Below are 17,709 nucleotides of genomic sequence, written 5' to 3' on the forward strand. Positions count from 1 at the left end.
TTGATATCCTAAACCAGGAAAAAATTTTAAAGGTAAAAATGCAAAGCATTCAAAGAGGACAAGCCAGTACTGTTTTACTTTTAGAATTATTTTATTACATCTTAAATGCACAACAGCTTCTTAACTCTACACATGAAATACATTTCTTAAGAAGAATGATATTAGTCTTAGTCTCCCTTGATTCTGGCTAACAGTTTTTCAAAACTTCGAGAAAAATCTTGAAAAAGGTTTCCCGTGTCAACCGAATCTTGGAAATGGGACATGATCAAAGAAGGGATGATTCTGCACTCTTCCAGAGCCGCTGGAAAGGAAGAACATTTCAAAAGCTAAAAAACCAGCTCAGAAGCATTTTCTTTACGTCTTTGCTCCACAGGAAGATAGCGCTCGTACATGGCTGAGCCCACTCACAAAGCGGCTTCGGTACTAGCTCGGGGGTCTTCTGCCGTGGCGCTGCGCATCTGTGCCTGACTGAGGTGAGCGCTCCCTTAGCACTGTTACCTTGATCACCTGCGGCCCCTCCCTTCCCTCCGGGCGGTAATTCCCTCCTCTGTACACAGTCAAGCCCACGGCCACTGAGAAGGCCCCCAGCGCCTTGTCTCTCCACAACCCCCACGTCCGCTACTGCCTCCTGGGCCGTGGTTTCCTGCAGTATACGACCCGCCCGTGTTCCTGCTCTCTCTCAGCTTTCCACTCTTCAGTAAATCGTACCTAGAAGGTTTCTGCTTCTGATTGCCTGAATCGCTGACATTGCGACTTGTGTGACTTCCTCCTCCATAGCTGTCACAACGGGCTCCGAAGCCCTCATCCTGGTAGCCGTCTGCAGACCCTCCGCCACCGCGTCCTCCCCGTCCTCCCCCGTAACCAGGCCTGAGCCCCCAGCTGCCACCTCCAGCTCTTCCTCCGTACCCGTGAGAGCCATCCCCAAACTGACATCCTCTTCCATACCCACTGGCTCCTCCTCTGAAGTTCCTTCCTCGTCCTGCTCCCACATCTCCACCAACACCATGAAAATACCCCAAGCCAACATCGCCTCCTCCTCGACTTCTGAAATGTTGGCCTTCTTGCCTCTCTTGTCTAGACAAGGCCTTTCTTACTTCTGCACGATGACCATCGATGGTATGATTTTTCTGCAACACGATCTTATCCACGGGATCATGGTCCTCAAAAGTAATAAATCCGAAGCCTCTTTTCTTGCCAGACTGTCCATCGGTAACTATCTCAATGGCGCTGATTTTTCCGTACTTCTCAAAGTAATCTCTAAGATGATGTTCCTCCGTGTCTTCTGTGATTCCGCCGACAAACAGCTTCTTCACAGTGACGAGAGCCCCCAGCTTTCCATGGTCTTCTCTTGGGACAGCGCGTTTGGGCGTAACCATCTTCCCATCAATGAAATGAGGTCTGGCCGCCATGGCGGCATCCAGCTCAGCCATGGAAGAGAATGTGATGAAACCAAATCTTCTTGATTTTTGGCTGGCAGGGTCCCTTATTAACACACAGTCTGTAAGATATCCCCACTGCCGGTAATAGTTCCACAGACTTTCTTCTGTGGTCTCAGAGCTCAAGTCACCGATAAAGAGTTTACGGAATTGTTCTTTTTCTCTCTCACTCCTCTCCGAAGGAACAGATTGTGAAGCTTTCTTCATCACCGGCTTACTAGCTTCAGCCATTTTTCCGATGCAGAGGAGGGTGAGAGAGATCTCAGGGGGTAGCAGGGGCTGAACTGGGTCCCCACGCTATGATGAGAACTTGCATCTGACCCGTCCTGACCCTGGGGTGCGAGCCTCCACTGCCCCCCACGGGAACTCAACACTCTGCTACTGCCTCTGGAGTCACTGCGGCCCTTGAATCAACCTTGAGTAGCTTTCAGGTTTTCAGAATAGGTTGATTGGTGAAACAGGGCAATGCAGGTTCGCCTGGTTCCAAGAGCTCTTCTGTGACTCACTCCTGAGATGTGAGACAGCCTGGAGCTTGCTGGAAATAGTAGTCTTCTCAAACTTCTATAACAGGTCTGAGTCCAGAGATCTGCTTTTTGTCTTGTAAATAAATCCGCAAGTAATTTTGCTGCACCCGCAGATTCGGAAACCTGGGCTCTAACAAGTCATGCGTCTGTGGTCCAAGTCGGTGGAGGATGCTGTGGGGACACGAAGGGAAGAATCAGAGAAGGCTTCATGGAGGAGGTGATCCTTGTGTTGATTCCTGACAGCTGAGTGTGTATTATCTAAGTGGATTGTGTGAGTGGGGCAGGAGCTCTCCAGAATGAAGGAACACCATGGGTAAAGCTCTGGAGGTATGAGACAGCAGCTTTCAGGAACAAAGAGCCAAAGTGGATGGAGGTGGGTGGAAAGCTGGGCTCTAGCCTTCGCTGTTAAGGCTCACCTTGAACCTCTGTGAGCCCCACAGGGCCTTGCAGAACCAAGCTGAGACCCCAGCCGGGCTGTGGCGGCTCTCCCTGGCCTGGGTGAGTCTCATGTCTCATTGGGCTCTGAGGCCAGAGCCACGATCTGGGCAGGAAAGTTACCCTTTTTATCTCTTTGAACCTGAGCTGTCAACCCCTTGTTGTGGTCGGCACAGTGAAACTGCAGCAGTTCACGCCCAGCTTCCTGGTTCTCCAACAAGATGGCCCAGCTGGGCCCACCCTTAGGAATCTCACAGTGAAGCCCAGATGGCTTATGGGAAGCCATGGTTTTGGATAATCTCCTGGGGGCCCCCAGAGTCTCAGTTATTCGGGGGGAAATCAGACTCCAAGAGTCAGATCCTCCCTCACCCATCCATGCCCACCCAGAGCATAGTTATGAATGTTAAATGATTTAATAGGTGGGTTAGCATCACACCTGGTGCACAGTAAGTGTTCAATAAATGTTAGCTATTACGATTTTCTTGACTCATTCACTCGCCCTGCTTTTAGTCATTCATTTACCCACTATTCATTCATGCATTCACCCCAATGCATTCATTAATTCAGCACAAATTCATTGCACATCTTGTCTGTGTCTGCGCTGCACCCACCTGAGCCCCAAACCCCTCTTGTGATGGGTGCTCCAGAAATTCAACAGGGATCAACATAGGATGGGAATTCAAACACATTCCTGTTCACCTGTGAGCATGGATATCTTTAAGACAGCAGTGCCTCTCACATGAACAAGTGACAGCAGACACCCCCTTGGGGACCCCTTGCAGCCTTTCGGCCACATTTGAGCAGCTCTCTCCCAAATGGCCAAATGGTGCCAAGCGTCTCCACCTTGGCACCAAGCTTTACTGATGCCTGAATCTGGAGGCCACAGATGGCTGTGACAGGTGCGAAGTGGGAGATGAAGGGAATTGCTTTTTAGGGAATCGGCAGTGAGGATTCAGAGCCGTGCATAGCTGTTGATTTAGTTATTTATTTATGTGCCTCCTGCCTCTTCCCAGACTTGGAGAGCACTAACCAGAGGAGGAGGGAGAGAACTCAGGGCAGGAGGGTAGGGTGGGCTTCCTGGAGGAGGCGGCGTCCATCGGTGGCAAGAGGGGCCTGAGCGTTGATGCTGCACAGCAGGGAAGCTGTGGGAGACAGGGCGGCCCCCGGGGGCCCAGCGCAGACCTGCCCACCCTAGTCAGGGAAGAGCAGGAAGCCGGAGAAGACGCTGTCAGAGCCTTCTGTGCCCACCATGCCATTGTAGTCGTTGACCGCCAGCCACACCTGCTGGCCTTCCTGCAGCCGCAGCAGCACGCCGCCCGAGCTGACCTGCTTGCTGCTGGTCATGTGGTCGCAGAAGGTGGCCACCTTGAAGCCGCTGCGGTAGAGCAGCACGCACAGGTTGGACGTGTGCGACGTGTGGAAGACGAAGTAGTAGAAGCCCGGGACTTGGCAGGTGAATTTGCCCGTGTCCTTGTCAAAGTGCCCCTGCGGGTTGGTGATGACCTCGTTGAACTTGACCAGGCCGTTGGCCTCCGGGAACTGGCCAGTCTGCCGTGTGACCGAGAACACCGACTGGTGCTTCTGCTTGTACCTGCCCTCCACACCCGGCTCCCCGGGGGGGCCCACGGTGCCGGGAGCCCCCGGAATCCCTGGGGTCCCCATGGGACCGTTTTTCCCAGGATAGCCAGGTGTGCCGGGGTCTCCCTTCTGGCCCTTGGGTCCTCGGGTCCCAGGGGTAGCTGGGATTCCTGGGGAGAGAGCAGGTGGGAAGGCAGTGAAGGGGCAGCGGATGGGAAGAGGGACCCGACGGTCCTCCAGGGGCCACCCACCAGGGTTTTGTCCCTGGACTCTCCTTCCCCGAGATGGCGGCCTATCCACCTGGGAGCACTGTGCAGAGAGTAGGAGGGGAGGGAGACCTTGGTTCAAATCCTGCCTCCCCTTGGTCTTGCCCTCTAACCTTGGCTAAGGCTTGGTCCTAACTCTCAGCCTCGGTCCCCACATTTGTGACGGAGAGGGTAGGACCAGGCGGCTCAGGAGGTGTCAGAGCCGGGCTGGATCTCAGAGACTGTGCCAGAGGCCATGACTGTTAGCCCACAGACACCACTTAGCCTCAGATACCTCCTCACCGAGAAGTCTACGTTCCTACTTTTTCTTGACAAAAATTCAGAAGATGGGTCAGAGGCAGATTTTCTGGAAAGCTCCTAAAACTTAAACATTAGGCCCCATTAACTTGCACTGACCCCGCCATGGTCCTTTGGGTAATTTTATATAAGTTTTTCAACTTTTTATGTTGAAATAATTACAAATTCACAAGAAGTTGCCCCCCCCCCCAAAAAAAGGGATGAGGAAGCCTTGTGCATTCTTTACCCAGTTTTCCCCAGTCTTGCAGAACTGAAGTATGAAATCAAAATTGAGAAACTGACCACAGCTCCTCTTTTACACGCACTCTTTGTGTGTGCGGTTCTAACACAGGTTTGTAGTGTATAGAGGTTTGTGTAAACACCCTCCCCCCTGCATTAAATGTATCCGTAATTTTGTACTATGTTTCTTAAAGAGGGTCCTCAGTATTTGATAAGATTCAGAGCTCCACAAAACTGCTTCCTATGTCTGAGCTGGAACCACTCAGGCCAGCTTAGCACATGGGGTCCACCAGATGGAGCCTTCCAGGCTGCCTCTCTCCAACCCCTCGACCCCCTCTCAGCCCAATTCAGCCCCTCTGACAGCTGGCTCAGCTCAATTTCCTTCAAGTTTTGGATGGGGAAACTGAGGCCAGAGACCTGCCCAAGGCCATGCCACTGGTAGGAGGTGGAGTCAGGACTCAAAAAATCAAGTCTGGCTGAGTCCCAGTCCAAGTGTCTGATGCTTGTTGCCGCCCTGGTTATCAGAGCTTCTGTGAGCTTCTTCTCCCCTTGTCCAAACCATACTCATCTTTCAGGGCCTGACTCCAGTCTCCTCTTCCAGGAAGCCCTCTCTGACCACCCCTGCTGGCCGTCGTGGCTGTTTCCCCTTCTGACTGCCTTTACGGTGAGTGTTGGTGGAGACACACTGTAACAGAACTCTCTGCAACTGGTGAGCCATGTAGATCCCAGGTTAGAAGAGAATCAGAACCCAGCAGACCTGGGCTTCAGGCTGTGCGATCCCGGGCAGGTGACCTCCCCTCCCAGAGCCTCTGTTTGCCCAGGTGAGATAAAGGCATAATGGAAGGGATCTCCCCGGGGTGGCTAGCAGAGCGGGGTGGGAGCATGTGTGTGCTGGGCACCTCATGGGTAGTGCTCTGAAATGTCAGGTCTCGGGGGTGGCCATCAGCGACGCTGAGCAAGGCTGTGCCTCTTTCTTCAGGCAGTTGGGGCGGACACGCCCGTGGGGAGGGCAGCCTGGGAGGCAGTGGACAGTAGTGGCGGGAGGCTGTGGCCTCGGGAGTCCAACAGGATCCCAGTGTGTGACTTCGGGCCAGTGGCTCAATCTCCCAGAACCTCAGCTTCGGCATTTGTAAAAAGGGGGTAAACCACATCTTCAAAGGATTTTGGTCTCAGCTTTCTCATTTGTAAAATAGAGTTAGTTTTTTGTACCCCGAAAGATGAATCTATGGAGAGCACTTGGAACCTGTGTCTGGCACAAATTAGGAGCTTGGTGCCCATCAACCACCCTGGGCAGTGAGATAGCCAGAGGCACTGGTGAAGTTCAGGGTCCTGGAAAAATGGCAGATCTGGGGGCTTCCCTTGACTCAGCCTGAGTTGGAGGATTCCTTCTGGAATGTTGGTATAATTCCACTCTCTTTCTAGGAGGGCAAGTGACAGTGGGAAATTCCTAAGGACATCCTTCTCCACTGGTCTCCCTCGCCCAACGGCTCTGCCACCTCCGTCACCTCTGCCCAGCCCCGCCCCAGCCTCCTTCACACCCACTCTGGACACACTCCACCCCACCCCCCCTAGATGTGTGCCCACCACCAGACTAGGTGCCCCCAGACTCCAGCTCTCACCCAGCACCCAGCGCCCATTCAGGTCCTCAGCCCTCTTCACTCATGCTGGGGCTTGCCTTCGAATCTCTGGCAGATGGTTCTGTGACTGCGACCCTGACTCCTCACTCCCCACCCCTCCAACTACCCAGAGCCCTAGGGAGGGAGGGGAGCACACACCCCTGATAAAGACAGGGATGACAAGAGCAGCAATGACCAGAGTCTGCACTTATGGATACCTACCACATGCTGTTTTCTATTTAATCTCATTAATCATCACAGCACCCCTGTGCAACAACTGCTGCCATCGCCCCATTTCACAGATGAGGAAACTGAGGCACTGGGAGGCTCCATAAGTTGGGCAAGTACACACAGCGGGTAGGGGGTGGGGAAGCAGTGGGGCTGGGACTTGAACCCTGACCATCTGGGCTATAGTCACTGGGGACCACGTTAGAGGGCAAGTTGCGGAAGTGTTGGAATGAAACAATGGCAAAGTGTTTTAGAAGCTTGCCAAAGATTTCGCCTGGATTACCTCCTGGGACCCTCCCCACCACCTTCTCAGACAGGCACTCTAGGTCTCTCCTTGATATCAGATGGGAAACCTGAGGGGCAAAGAGGTGAATTAGGGAGACTTGAGGCCTGGGCTCTGAGGGGAGAGGGGGCAGACCTGCCACAAGGGTTAAAACTCGGCCGTGGGAGCAGGTGTGGCCAAAGGGACCACCCTCCTCACCACCAAGCCGCTGTCCACCTTCCCTGAGTTGGTCCTGGATGGACAGTGCAAGCCCTGCCCTCAGGCCCCAGGTGACCTCTCCCTGCCAGGCCAGCAGACTCACCTGGTTCACCCTTGGGCCCTGGCAGTCCGTCATACCCATCCTTCCCGGGGGCCCCGGGCAGGCCCGGCATCCCGGGGATCCCATAGCAGTGTGTGCCCGTCTGGCCCCCGAGTGGCCGTGCCAGCAGCAGCAGCAGGTTTAATACCAGGAGGGGCCAGGCGCCGGGCCCCATGTCCACCTGGGGAAGGAGCTGGATGGGGAGAAAGCTGAGCTGGCCTCTGGCCCACACTCCTCACCCTCTCTCTCCCCAGGGGGCCATACTTCTCAGCCCTCGGCGGCCGACTCCCCTTCCCTAGCCCCTCGCCTCTGGGGGCCACCCGATGGATGGGGAGTGGGGCCCCTGCTTCAAGCTCAGGCCCCTGGCTCAGCAGAAACAGGGATCTTCCTTCCCGTTCCAAGTCAGGCTGTCCCTTAGGGCACGTGTCAGGAGGTGGCAGCGGGGAAATGCTGCCATCTGCCCTCACCTGGACAGGTGGGAGGTGTCCGGTCTGGTCACGGAGAGGTCCTCGGACTGGCTTCCCCTCTCCAAGGCTGGAGGACGCCGTGTCAGAGTGGCCCCAGCCAGGAGGACCCGGAGCAGACTGGGCAGCTCCCTCCCCACCTCCCCCCAAAACCACATCCCCTTTCCCATAATTTTTCCTGACTTAGTACTTTATTCTGGGTGCTGAGCTAGGCTGACCACAGTGATACCCCTGTGTGCCCCCTGGGTCTTGAGTGTCTGAAATGAGGAAATGATCACTTCCTTGGATCTGGTGAAGGGTGTGTGTGTGTGTGTGTGTGTGTGTGTGTGTGTATCAGTGTGTGTATGAACCTCAGCTGCCTGGGCAGGCTTCTAGAGTCGAGTTCAGCCCAGCGAATGCCCGTTCCTGTTTGCTGCCATTTACTGTGCCTGAGACAGCTATTTCACAAGATTCACAGGAGGAAGCTATAACCCTCCTCTTTACAGATGAGGAAACTGAGGCTGAGGAAAGTGAATCCCTTGTCCAAAGTTGCACAAGTGAGTGGTTTCTTGGGTCCAAACCCTCGCCCTGACTGCTTCATAGCTGTCCCCAGAAACAAGTCTTGTATGCACTTGTCAAATGGCAGGTTTTATCTTAGAAATGTCCACACTGTGTGTGCTAAGTCACTTCAGCTGTGTCCGACTCTGCGACCCCATGACTCTAGCCCACCAGGCTCCTCTAGCCACGAGGATTCTCCAGGCAAGAATACTGGAGTGGGTTGCCGTGCCTTCCCGACCCAGGGATTGAACCCATGTCCCTTATGTTTCTTGCATTGGCGGGTAGGTTCTTTACCACAAGTGCCTCCTGGGAAGCCCAACTTTCCATATGCCCCCTCCCATTTGCCCTACTTGGGGGTGCACTCAGAGGGGGCGAGCTTTGATAGAAGGCAGCCTGCTGTGGCAGACAGACTCCTCTGGGGTCTCCTTTCAGCCCTGCTGCTCCCTTGCCTGGAGGCCTTCAGCAAAGCACTGGTGGCTCTAGGCCTCAGTCTTCCCATCTGTATATTGGGGTGGGGTGGGGGAGGGGAGGCCCAGGCTTTGTGTGTTGACGTTTCTTCCTCTGCTGGGGCCCCGGGTGAACCTACCTTCCCTGCCAGCTCCACCTTCCTCACCTCCATCCCCAGCACCCCACCTCTGCTCTCAGAGCCTATTATGGCTGGCTAGGGGTTGCCAGTCGGGGCCAGGCTGGCAGAGCTGAGAGAGGTCCATTATCCCCTTCTCATGAGAAATTTCGGGGAAGAAGGAGGTAATGGGCAGTGGAGTGTTCCAGCCCTGACTCTGTGCCTGCCATTCATTTAAGTGAGTGGTTTGACTTCCCCAAGTGTCGATTTCTGCTCTGTAAGTGGGGTTTCCAGGAGCTTCCATGCAGGGCAGGGCTAATGCACACACCGTGCCTAGCCCTGTGCGAGTAATGAGCTGAGTTCGGAAGGCCACCCCTGCCTCATTCAGGGCCTGTCTCCCCAGCTGGCCCTCCACCCTGTGGCTCTGGGCTGCAGAGTGTGCAGCAAGAGCGAGAATGTGAGGGCACTTGGCCCTGGAATTCTCAGGAGGGTGGAGGGCTGGGGAGAGCAGAAAGGAAGGCCGCAGCATCCTGAGGGCGTGGGGGAACCGCCAGAGGGCATCCAGGCCCCCTGCCTGTCTTCGGCCCTCACCTCCTCTGCGCCTGGTCCAGCTTGTCCAGCAGGTGGCAGCCTCTGCCTGTGCGCGGCCCTCCCTCGCCCTGCCCGCCTGGCCAGCTGGACTCTGCTGGGTCCCCTCCTCTTGGAGGGGCCATGATCTGCCTCAGCAAAGCAGAGTGGCTGTGGATGGAATTTAGGGTACAAGGCAGTGGTGTACCCCCCTGCACCCACCATTTTTACAACCAAGTCTCCAGCTTCTTATGGGACTTCCACCCTGATGGTGTCTGTGAGCCCCATTGCTATGAGAGAAGCCCTCCTGTCTGGGGTGAGGCAGAGTTCAAATCCAGGCCCTGCCACTTTCTGCCACTGGGCCTTGGGTAGATGCCTCTGTCCTCTGAGCCTCAGGTTCCTCATTTGTTTTGTTAGGATTAAATGCACTGATGGTTATGAGATGTCCAGCACACAGTAGGGGCTCACAGATCTGTTTTGCTTCCCAGTCAATGCGTGTGTGTGTCCCAGGCTCGGGGGGAAACCAGGGCAGAGTGGAGGCCAGAGGGGAGCTGAAGAGTCTCTGCAGCCCCACTCTCTTCTTCATGATCCCCCAAGACTGTTGATGGGGCCAGACAGCCCCCCAGAGGGTCCCAAGTGTGTGGGGAAGGTGGTGGCGGGGGTGGGCTGTGGGTACGTGAGGACTCCAAGGTCAACGCTCGAGAGAACGAGGGCATTTCCAAGGTGCGCACACGTGGGAGGGTGAGGCGTGAGTATGCACCTGTGTGTCAGGGCTGTGTCTGGGACACGTGTGAGTGAGAGCACTACTGATGGTCGATGGGGGCGCCCGGAGAGTCAGCGGCGGGGTGTGCGGGTGTGACCCTGTGTATCCCTTAGTGTGTCTGTGGGTTTGAAGGCATAAGTAGTGTGTCCAGGAGTGTGCCCTGCAAGGCTCAGGGAGTGGGTGTGTGGGTGAGGAGTGAATGAGTCTTCGTCCAGGAATGTGGGTCCACGTGCATCTCAGGAAGTGTGTGTGAGTGTGTGATGTGTTTACACGTGAGTATGAGCAGCACAGAGGTAAAGCTGGCTTCCTTTGGAGAAAAGCACAGGGCATGTCCAGGACTGAACTTCTGGTCTCCTTATCCTTCTCACGCACAGAGGACACAGTGGGGCTTTTGCTTCTCAGCAGCACCCGGACAGGCCAAGTGGGGCTCTGGGAATGGGCCAGGAACATTCCAGACCCTCCAAGGCCCCAGTGCAAACGGGATGCATGCCCAGCCTCCACGCCTGCTGGGGTAGAAGTCCAGAGCTGGACTCAGGACACCTGGCAGAGAGGACTTTTGGATGCCCTTGGATCAAGTGCTCCCTGTCTCTGAGCCCCTGCCTTTCTGGTTCAGCCTTGGAAGCCATGTGTCAGGCGTGTGCCTGTGGAGGCTGGCGAGGAGAGCAGGTAAACGCGCATGTTTGGGCATCAGCAGGACCTGGGGTCAACCTACCCTCTCCCCTTACATGCTGCTGCTGCTGCTGCTAAGCTGCTTCAGTCGTGTCTGACTGTGCGACCTCACAGATGGCAGCCCACCAGGCTTCCCCATCCCTGGGATTCTCCAGGCAAGAACACTGGAGTGGGTTGCCATTTCCTTCTCCAATTCATGCATGCATGCTAAGTCACTTCAGTTGTGTCTGACGCTGTGTGACCCCATGGACAGCAGCCCACCAGGCTCGTCTGTCCACAGGATTCTCTAGGCAAGAATATTGGAGCAGGTTGCCATGTCCTACCCCGCCTTACATGCTAACCTTGGGCTTTAAATTTTCATTAACACTTACTCAGTTTCATTATCTATAAAATGGGGTCAATCATAATACCCACTCAGAGTTCAACTGTAAAGACTAAACAAAATACAATTAAGGCTAAAATGTATGTGTGTGGGCTCAGTCGCTCAGTCATGTCTGACTCTTTGCGACCCCATGGACTGTAGCCCACCAGGCTCCTCTGTCCATGAGATGCTCCAGGCAAGAATACTGGAGTGGGCTGCCATGCCCTCCTCCAGGGGATCTTCCCAACCCAGGGATCGAACTCAGGTCTCCCACATTGCAGGCACATTCTTTACAGTCTGAGCCACCTGGGAAGCCCCTTATTAATGCACCAGGAACTCCTCTGCAGTTTTCATGTATCAAGTCATTTAATCTTCCCAACAACACTTCCCTGGTGGCTTAGATGGTAAAGCGTCTGCCCGCAATGCTGGAGACCTGGGTTCGATCTCAGGGTTGAAAAGATCCCCTGGAGAAGGAGATGGCACCCCACTCCAGTACTCTTGCCTGGAAAATCCCATGGATGGAGGAGCCTGGTAGGCTGCAGTCCATGGGGTCGCAGAGTCGGACGCAACTGAGCGACTTCACTTCACTTCACTTCAACAATGCATTGAGGTGGGTGCCGTCAGTATTCCCACTTTGCAGATCCGGAAATAGATTCACCAAAGTAACGTAAAATGAACATAACTGGATTTAAGCAAATGGTGGCCCAGGATTCGAGCCCAGGCTGATGAGGCTCCCAGGACCTCCTAAATACACGCTGTAAAATGCTAAATATGGGCCTGCCTTGTAAGCACTTAAATAACTGTTGTCATTCTTCAGCCTCCCTCCCAATGCCCGAGGTAACCAGTGAACTTCAGGCTCAGCACATGTGGATTCAGATATTTATTCCAGGAAGAGTTCCAAGACATGATCTCCATTCAGGCAGCTAAAGCAACAGAACCCCCACTTGATGGGGCAGAGCAGAGATGGCCAGAGAGGTGGAGTGAATGGGCCAGGATGCAGGGGCCACGGTGGGGACTGGGGGGCGGGGGGGTCTTCCCTGCTCAAGCAGATGGGAAGATGAGGAAGCCGCTGAAGATGCTATCGGCCTCTTGGCCGTGGTAAATGCGGCCCTTACTGACATCTTTTTCAATCCAGACCTGGTCTCCCCGCTGGAGATGCAGTACCGTGCTCCCAGACACCACCTGCAAGAGTCCCTTGCTGTTGAAGTCACAGAAGCCCAAGGGCTGGATCTGGTCCCTCCGAGAGGACCTGATGGACAGGCAGATGTCCCACTGGGACACCACCTGGAAGGTGAAATAGTAGTAGCCTGGGACAGAGCAGCGGAACCTGCCCGTGTTGCTCTGGTACACGTTCTCCTGGTTGGTGATGACCTCTCCGAAGACGACCACGTTGTCTCTCGTCAGAGGGTTTGGTCTCACGGCTGAGAAGGCTGGCCGCGGCTGGTCCTTGATGTTTCCGGGGGTGCCTTTGGTGCCCTTCAGCCCCGGGAGGCCAGGGGGCCCCATGGGACCAGAGGGTCCTGGGTAGCCCATTCTGCCTGGATTTCCAGGGGGTCCAGGGTCGCCCTGGTCTCCTTTAAGGCCGCGGATGCCTGTCTGGATGGCAGGGGCCCCTGTGGGGAGAAAGGTCAGGTTGGGAGTGAGAGTCTGGTAGCCTCCAGACCTCAGGGAGGTGGCTGGGGACCCAGAGAGCTGTGGGATAAGAGGGTAGGGGAGTGTCTGGGCCTGATTGATTCTGACTGGTTCTGTGTGACCTTGGACAAGTGTCTCGACCTCTCTGAGCCCCAGCTTGTTTGTCTATAAAATGAAGAGAAATTGAACAGACACTTGGGGAAGGATCAGGTTCTGGGAAAAGGCAGTCCCCTGGCTTCACTGCACTCCTGCCCACAGCTGGGAACTCCCAGTCCCCCGCCAGGCCGTTGACCCCGACTTCTTCTGATTCAGGGACTGCCTGTAGGATGCCCGGGTGCAGATCTGCAAATGCCTAGGCAGATCTTTCTGGTGGTCTATGGACTGGGAGCCTCGGGGTGATTACATGAGACCATCTTTTCCAGCTCTGGTCTTGCCCTCCTCCCTTTTCCTTCACCCTTGGCCTTTTTTCTAGAATATGAGAGTTTCTGAAGCTTGAGGGGGCAGGAAGGGGGAAGCAGGGAGAGACGTGCAGGGAAGCTGGAGGCAAAAAGGATAGTTGTTATGGATTGATCCCTCTCCACATGCTAGGTGGGGTCTTCCTCCCTTTTACAGATGAGGCAACTGAGGCTCAGAGAGGGTGAGTAACTCACTCGAGACAAGGGCTCTCAAATTTAGAGACTAGGGTATTCGTCTTTCTGGTGATTGAACAAAGACCGAGGCTGGGCACAGCTTTAGGACCTTTCGTAGGCCTTGCTTGAAGTGGCCTACTCTCCAGAGGGGGACAGCAAGGCCAAAGAAAGAGGATGTGGCAGTTAAGGGGGATACAGAGAGGCCCTGGAGGCCTGTGTACATGACCTTGGGAGAAGGCTAGGCCCTGGGACCAAGCACAGACTGGAGGGGCTTCATGTGGGGGCCCAGGGGGACTCCTCTGTTTCTCACCGCCACCCTGAGCCACCACCTCCAGAAGGCCAGCCCCGGCCCAGGGATGCGGGACTGGGGTCCCGCGGGGGGGCTTACCCGGCTCCCCTCGCTCCCCCTTGAGGCCCGGCCGTCCGGGTCGGCCAGGTATTCCTGCGCTCCCGTTAATCCCGTCCGGGGCTCGGCACACGTCCTGGGTCACAGAGGAGGCCAGGGAGATGGCCAGCACGCTGATCACCAGCCAGCCCCGGGGGGCTTCCATGGTCCCACTGTGGAGACAAGGGCAGGGCCTGGGCGGGCTGGACGTCACACACTCGTGCACACCCAACTCACACCTTGAACCGCGCCCCGCCCCCCCCCCCACCGTGACATCTGTATATGTCCCTGACTGTTGCACTCATACCCCACCCAGGGCCTTTGAAGTCCACCCTCCACCCAGCTCCAAGGACCCCCCAGCATACACACAGAACCACAGACTCACACAGATTGACACACACAACCGAACATACCCATAGGGTTACACAGACACACGAACACAGCGTTCAGCCTTCACACACCTACACAGCACAATAAGCAAACGTAAAAGCCCACCACACACCCCTGGACAGGCCGACGGACACACTCCCTCCCTCACTTACCTGGACACAGTCATATACTCCCTACAGGGGATCGGTTCCTTGAATAAATATCTGTTTAGCTCCCGCTCCCTGTTTAATGAACACTCTCTTGCCCAGATGGCAGAGGTGTACATCCACACCGGAATTCACCAACACCTGAGGCTCCCCTCTGCTCCCTCCCCAACACACGTGGTCCCTCTTAGCACCCACTGGAGGACAGACAGCTGACTGTCCCCTGCTGGCCCCCTCTGAGGGACCCCTCTGTTGGGCTCTGACACCCCAGCCTTCTCCCAGCCCCTTGTGTTTTGGTGGGGGGCCAGGATCCAGGAATTCTGGTTAGAGCTGATGGCTCTGTGGCTACCTCCCCCACTCCCTCCAAGCCTCTGGAGTTAAGGTCCCCCCACTTACTTGTTCTGGGTCCTAGATCACTGCCCTCCAGCCCTGTCCTGGCACAGAACCAGCTAGCAGCACTCTCCCTTCCTCCCTGCCCGGTCCAGTCTCCTGGGCCACCTCCCCTGGCTCATTAAATGTCACAGACGCCTTCCCCACCCAGTGGTGGCCTCACCTGCGTCCAATCTTCAACGCACTGGATACTCTGGTCCTTCACGCAGGGACCCCGTGGGACACCCAGCAGGGCGGTGCTGGCCTGGGGCCAAGTTTCACATCCCTTCCCACTTCTTCTCCTTCCCTGGAACCACCCTGGGGGCCAGAAGCCAGCAAGGGACATTTTGAGCAGACCTCAGCAAAACTGGAACATGGGACATCCTACCCCAGCCACAGCTGGCGCAAGCGCAGGGACAGCGAGGCGGGAGGCTGCTGGGATGGGGGCGGAGGAGGGGTTCCTGGGCGGGGCAGTGGACTCCTGGAGGCACAGAGCAGCAGGGTAGAAGGAACCTTCTCTCAAATCAGTGATTTGTAAGACTTTTTCACGATCACGGAAGCAGCCCATGTTCATTGCCAGAAGCTTGGAAATACAGAAAAGCACACAGAAACAAGGAGAGTGACGCAGTGGTGAGCGGCTCGGTCATCAGCTTTCTAGACTGCCACTTCCCCGCTGCATGTCCCTGGAACTGTACTTAGCTTCCTGGGGCCTCAGTCATTTTTTTTGGTTGTCGTTCATAAGTTGGAAGCAACAGATTCTACTTTGCTGAACAGTATAAAGGTTTAGTGATGTAATACACATGCAAAACGCTGGACACTTAATAATCAGCGTCCATCAACATTTAAAAATCAGAAAATAAAAATCAGTAATAAACGCCCATCCAGAGAACTGCTGTCACCATCTGGAGGAATCGCCCAGCCTTGCTCGCGGTCACCGATGGGGGGCTCACTGCCTGTCAGCCCAGCTCCCTTTGTCGCTGCCAGCCCAAGAACGCCTTTCTTTAGGTCAAGTACTTCTGTCTCCCCCAGAGCGGAGGCCAGCGTGTTCAGGCCTGGGCTGGCCGCCGCATCTTTCTGCTTCTTCCCGTGGCCGTGCTTTTTCATTGTCGTTGCTTTCCTTGCTTTTCCAGAGGGAGGGGGAGAGGGCGAGGAGGAGGAGGAGAGGGAGGGTTGTTGCACCTGCGCAGGTGAAGACAGTCTAGGACCAGGGTTTCCAAGCCTTCGGGACTCCCTTTTCCTTGCAATCTTGTGTGACAGATGATGTCACTCAACAAGTACAGGTGGGGATGCTCTGGCTTAAGGGTGGGGGCCCAGAGCTCCTACCGCCAGCCCCTTTCCTGCTGCTCAGGATTCAGGGGTTCAGGGGAGCTAGTGCCTCTCTCTCAGCTTGCGTAAGCCGCATCACTTCTCTGGACTTCGAGTTTCTTTACCTGTAAAATAGGGATGATACAGTCCCTTTGGGGGGTTGCCAAGGGATTATATGAATACATAAGGAAGTTTGGGTTTCCCAGGTGGTGCTAGTGGTAAAGAACCCACCAACCAACGTAGGAGACATAAGAGATGAGGGTTTGATCCCTGGGTCAGGAAGATCCCCTTGAGTTGGGCATGGCAACCCACTCCAGTATTCTTGCCTGAAGAATCCCATGGACAGAGGAGACTGGCAGGCTGCAGTCCATAGGATCGCAATGAGTTGGACATGACCGAAGTGACTTAGCATGCATGCACACACACAGGGAAGTTTATACTGTCAAATACCACATTAAAATAAGTCATCATTATAAATAATATCTGTGTGACCTTGGGCAAGTTGCCTAACCTCTCTGAACCTCACTTTCTCAAGAAGAGGGAGAAGATGAGGGAGAAAGCAGGAAGGCTGGTCTGTAACATCCCTTCCAGCATCGTCTTCTTTGATTGCATTGTGTCAATCTTGCTTCCCTGCAAGAGGAGTTAGAAATACTGCGTCAGAGCCAGAACGGTCAGCCTGATTGCTCCCATTTCACAGATGAAGAAACTGAAGATCAGAAACAGAAAGACTTTTCCAAGATCATATAGAAAATGACAGAGTTGGCATGAGGAAAAAACAAATACTATGAAAGGCTTCTCAGAGTACCACTTTCAAAATATTAGATGCACAATTCATGTAGAAATATACAGTGAGGGGCTCCCCTGGCAGCACAGTGGCTGAGACGCTGTGCTCCCCATGCAGGGGGCCTGGGTTCCACGGCAGTCAGGGAACTAGATCCCACCTGCCGCAACTAAGATCAAAGATCCCAAGGGCTGCAACTAAGGCCCAATGCAGCCAAATAAATACATAAATATTTTTTAAAAAGAAATACATAGGGAGCGTGTGTTAGTTTTCTTTTGCAGTTTATAAACGAAGGAACAAAGCTTGTTCAATGAAGGATGTGAGAAAAAAAATTATATATGCCTCATTAGGGTGAGAGAGATTCAGTGAAAATAACAGTAACAAAAAAAACCCCCAAGAATTCTGGAATATTCATAGGTTGCTAAGGTAGTTACAAAACTGGTTAATGCTCTTTAGGGCAATAAAATCATCATGTTGGTGTTATCTACTCTACTGGAAAGAAATCATTTGCATCTCTACCAGACAAAAATAATTGGCAACTTATCAGTTTTCTACCAGCTAACAGCTATCTTTACAGAGCCTGGGCCCTAATCAATAGTAAATAATAAGTCAAGCAAAGTGACATTCCCCTGGAGTGTCAGGTGACCCTTAGGAGGGCTTGTTAGACATGACTCTAATTTGACTTTGAAAGGACACCAGTTATCTATTTGCCTTATTTCCTAGCGTTGGAGGATTTCACTTATCAGGCTGTTGCAAGAGCATAAACACTTCCCAAGAAATGAAAGACATCGATAATAATGAACATATCATTAGTGTGAAAAATAATGGGTCAGCAGTAGCCCTATGAATGTCACAGCCGGGACACCTTCAATCAGAAGAGGAGGGTGTCTTTTTCATTTTCTCCAGAGCTCAGGGTCCTGGAGGGGAAGCGGGAGTGGAGGGATGAGAGGAAATCCCTTGCCATGTTTGTGA

At 54.3% G+C, this 17,709-nt stretch overlaps 2 protein-coding genes and 1 pseudogene across 5 annotated transcripts; all 3 read right to left on the reverse strand.

Annotated features, from left to right (window-relative positions):
• Positions 1-272: 272 nt before the first annotated feature.
• Positions 273-2,096, reverse strand: LOC138076571 (heterogeneous nuclear ribonucleoproteins A2/B1 pseudogene; annotated as a pseudogene).
• A 1,282-nt stretch (positions 2,097-3,378) lies between these two features.
• C1QC (complement C1q C chain) lies at positions 3,379-7,743 on the reverse strand. 2 transcript variants are annotated; one of them, XM_068968062.1, is made up of 3 exons: positions 7,648-7,737; positions 7,184-7,373; positions 3,379-4,143 (listed from the first exon to the last, which is right to left on the reverse strand). In XM_068968062.1, exons 2-3 carry the CDS (start codon positions 7,353-7,355, stop codon positions 3,587-3,589), a joined length of 729 nt encoding a protein of 242 aa, XP_068824163.1. In that variant the 5' UTR covers positions 7,356-7,373; positions 7,648-7,737; the 3' UTR covers positions 3,379-3,586. The 2 variants fall into 2 exon arrangements, with proteins under 2 accessions (XP_068824163.1, XP_068824164.1); XM_068968063.1 differs by lacking the exon at positions 7,184-7,373 and having other exon boundaries at positions 7,648-7,743.
• A 4,241-nt stretch (positions 7,744-11,984) lies between these two features.
• Positions 11,985-14,907, reverse strand: C1QA (complement C1q A chain). 3 transcript variants are annotated; one of them, XM_068968814.1, is made up of 3 exons: positions 14,836-14,907; positions 13,753-13,922; positions 11,985-12,716 (listed from the first exon to the last, which is right to left on the reverse strand). In XM_068968814.1, exons 2-3 carry the CDS (start codon positions 13,913-13,915, stop codon positions 12,145-12,147), a joined length of 735 nt encoding a protein of 244 aa, XP_068824915.1. In that variant the 5' UTR covers positions 13,916-13,922; positions 14,836-14,907; the 3' UTR covers positions 11,985-12,144. The 3 variants fall into 3 exon arrangements, with proteins under 3 accessions (XP_068824915.1, XP_068824916.1, XP_068824914.1); XM_068968815.1 differs by lacking the exon at positions 14,836-14,907 and adding an exon at positions 14,679-14,792; XM_068968813.1 differs by lacking the exon at positions 14,836-14,907 and adding an exon at positions 14,292-14,396.
• Between the last annotated feature and the right edge of the window lie 2,802 nt (positions 14,908-17,709).

This window comes from Capricornis sumatraensis, chromosome 3 (genome assembly GCF_032405125.1).
Source record: "Capricornis sumatraensis isolate serow.1 chromosome 3, serow.2, whole genome shotgun sequence".
Taxonomy (NCBI): Eukaryota; Metazoa; Chordata; class Mammalia; order Artiodactyla; family Bovidae; genus Capricornis; species Capricornis sumatraensis.

Bases quoted from the DNA above. Each gene is read 5' to 3' on its own strand.
- C1QC (XM_068968062.1), bottom strand. From the start codon at position 7,355: ATGGGGCCCGGCGCCTGGCCCCTCCTGGTATTAAACCTGCTGCTGCTG. The intron at 4,144-7,183 runs GTGAGTCTGCTG...CTCTCTCCCCAG, and splicing joins AGGGCCCAAGGGTGAACCAG to GAATCCCAGCTACCCCTGGG.
- C1QA (XM_068968813.1), bottom strand. The intron at 12,717-13,752 runs GTAAGCCCCCCC...TTCTCCCCACAG, and splicing joins GGGGGAGCGAGGGGAGCCGG to GGGCCCCTGCCATCCAGACA.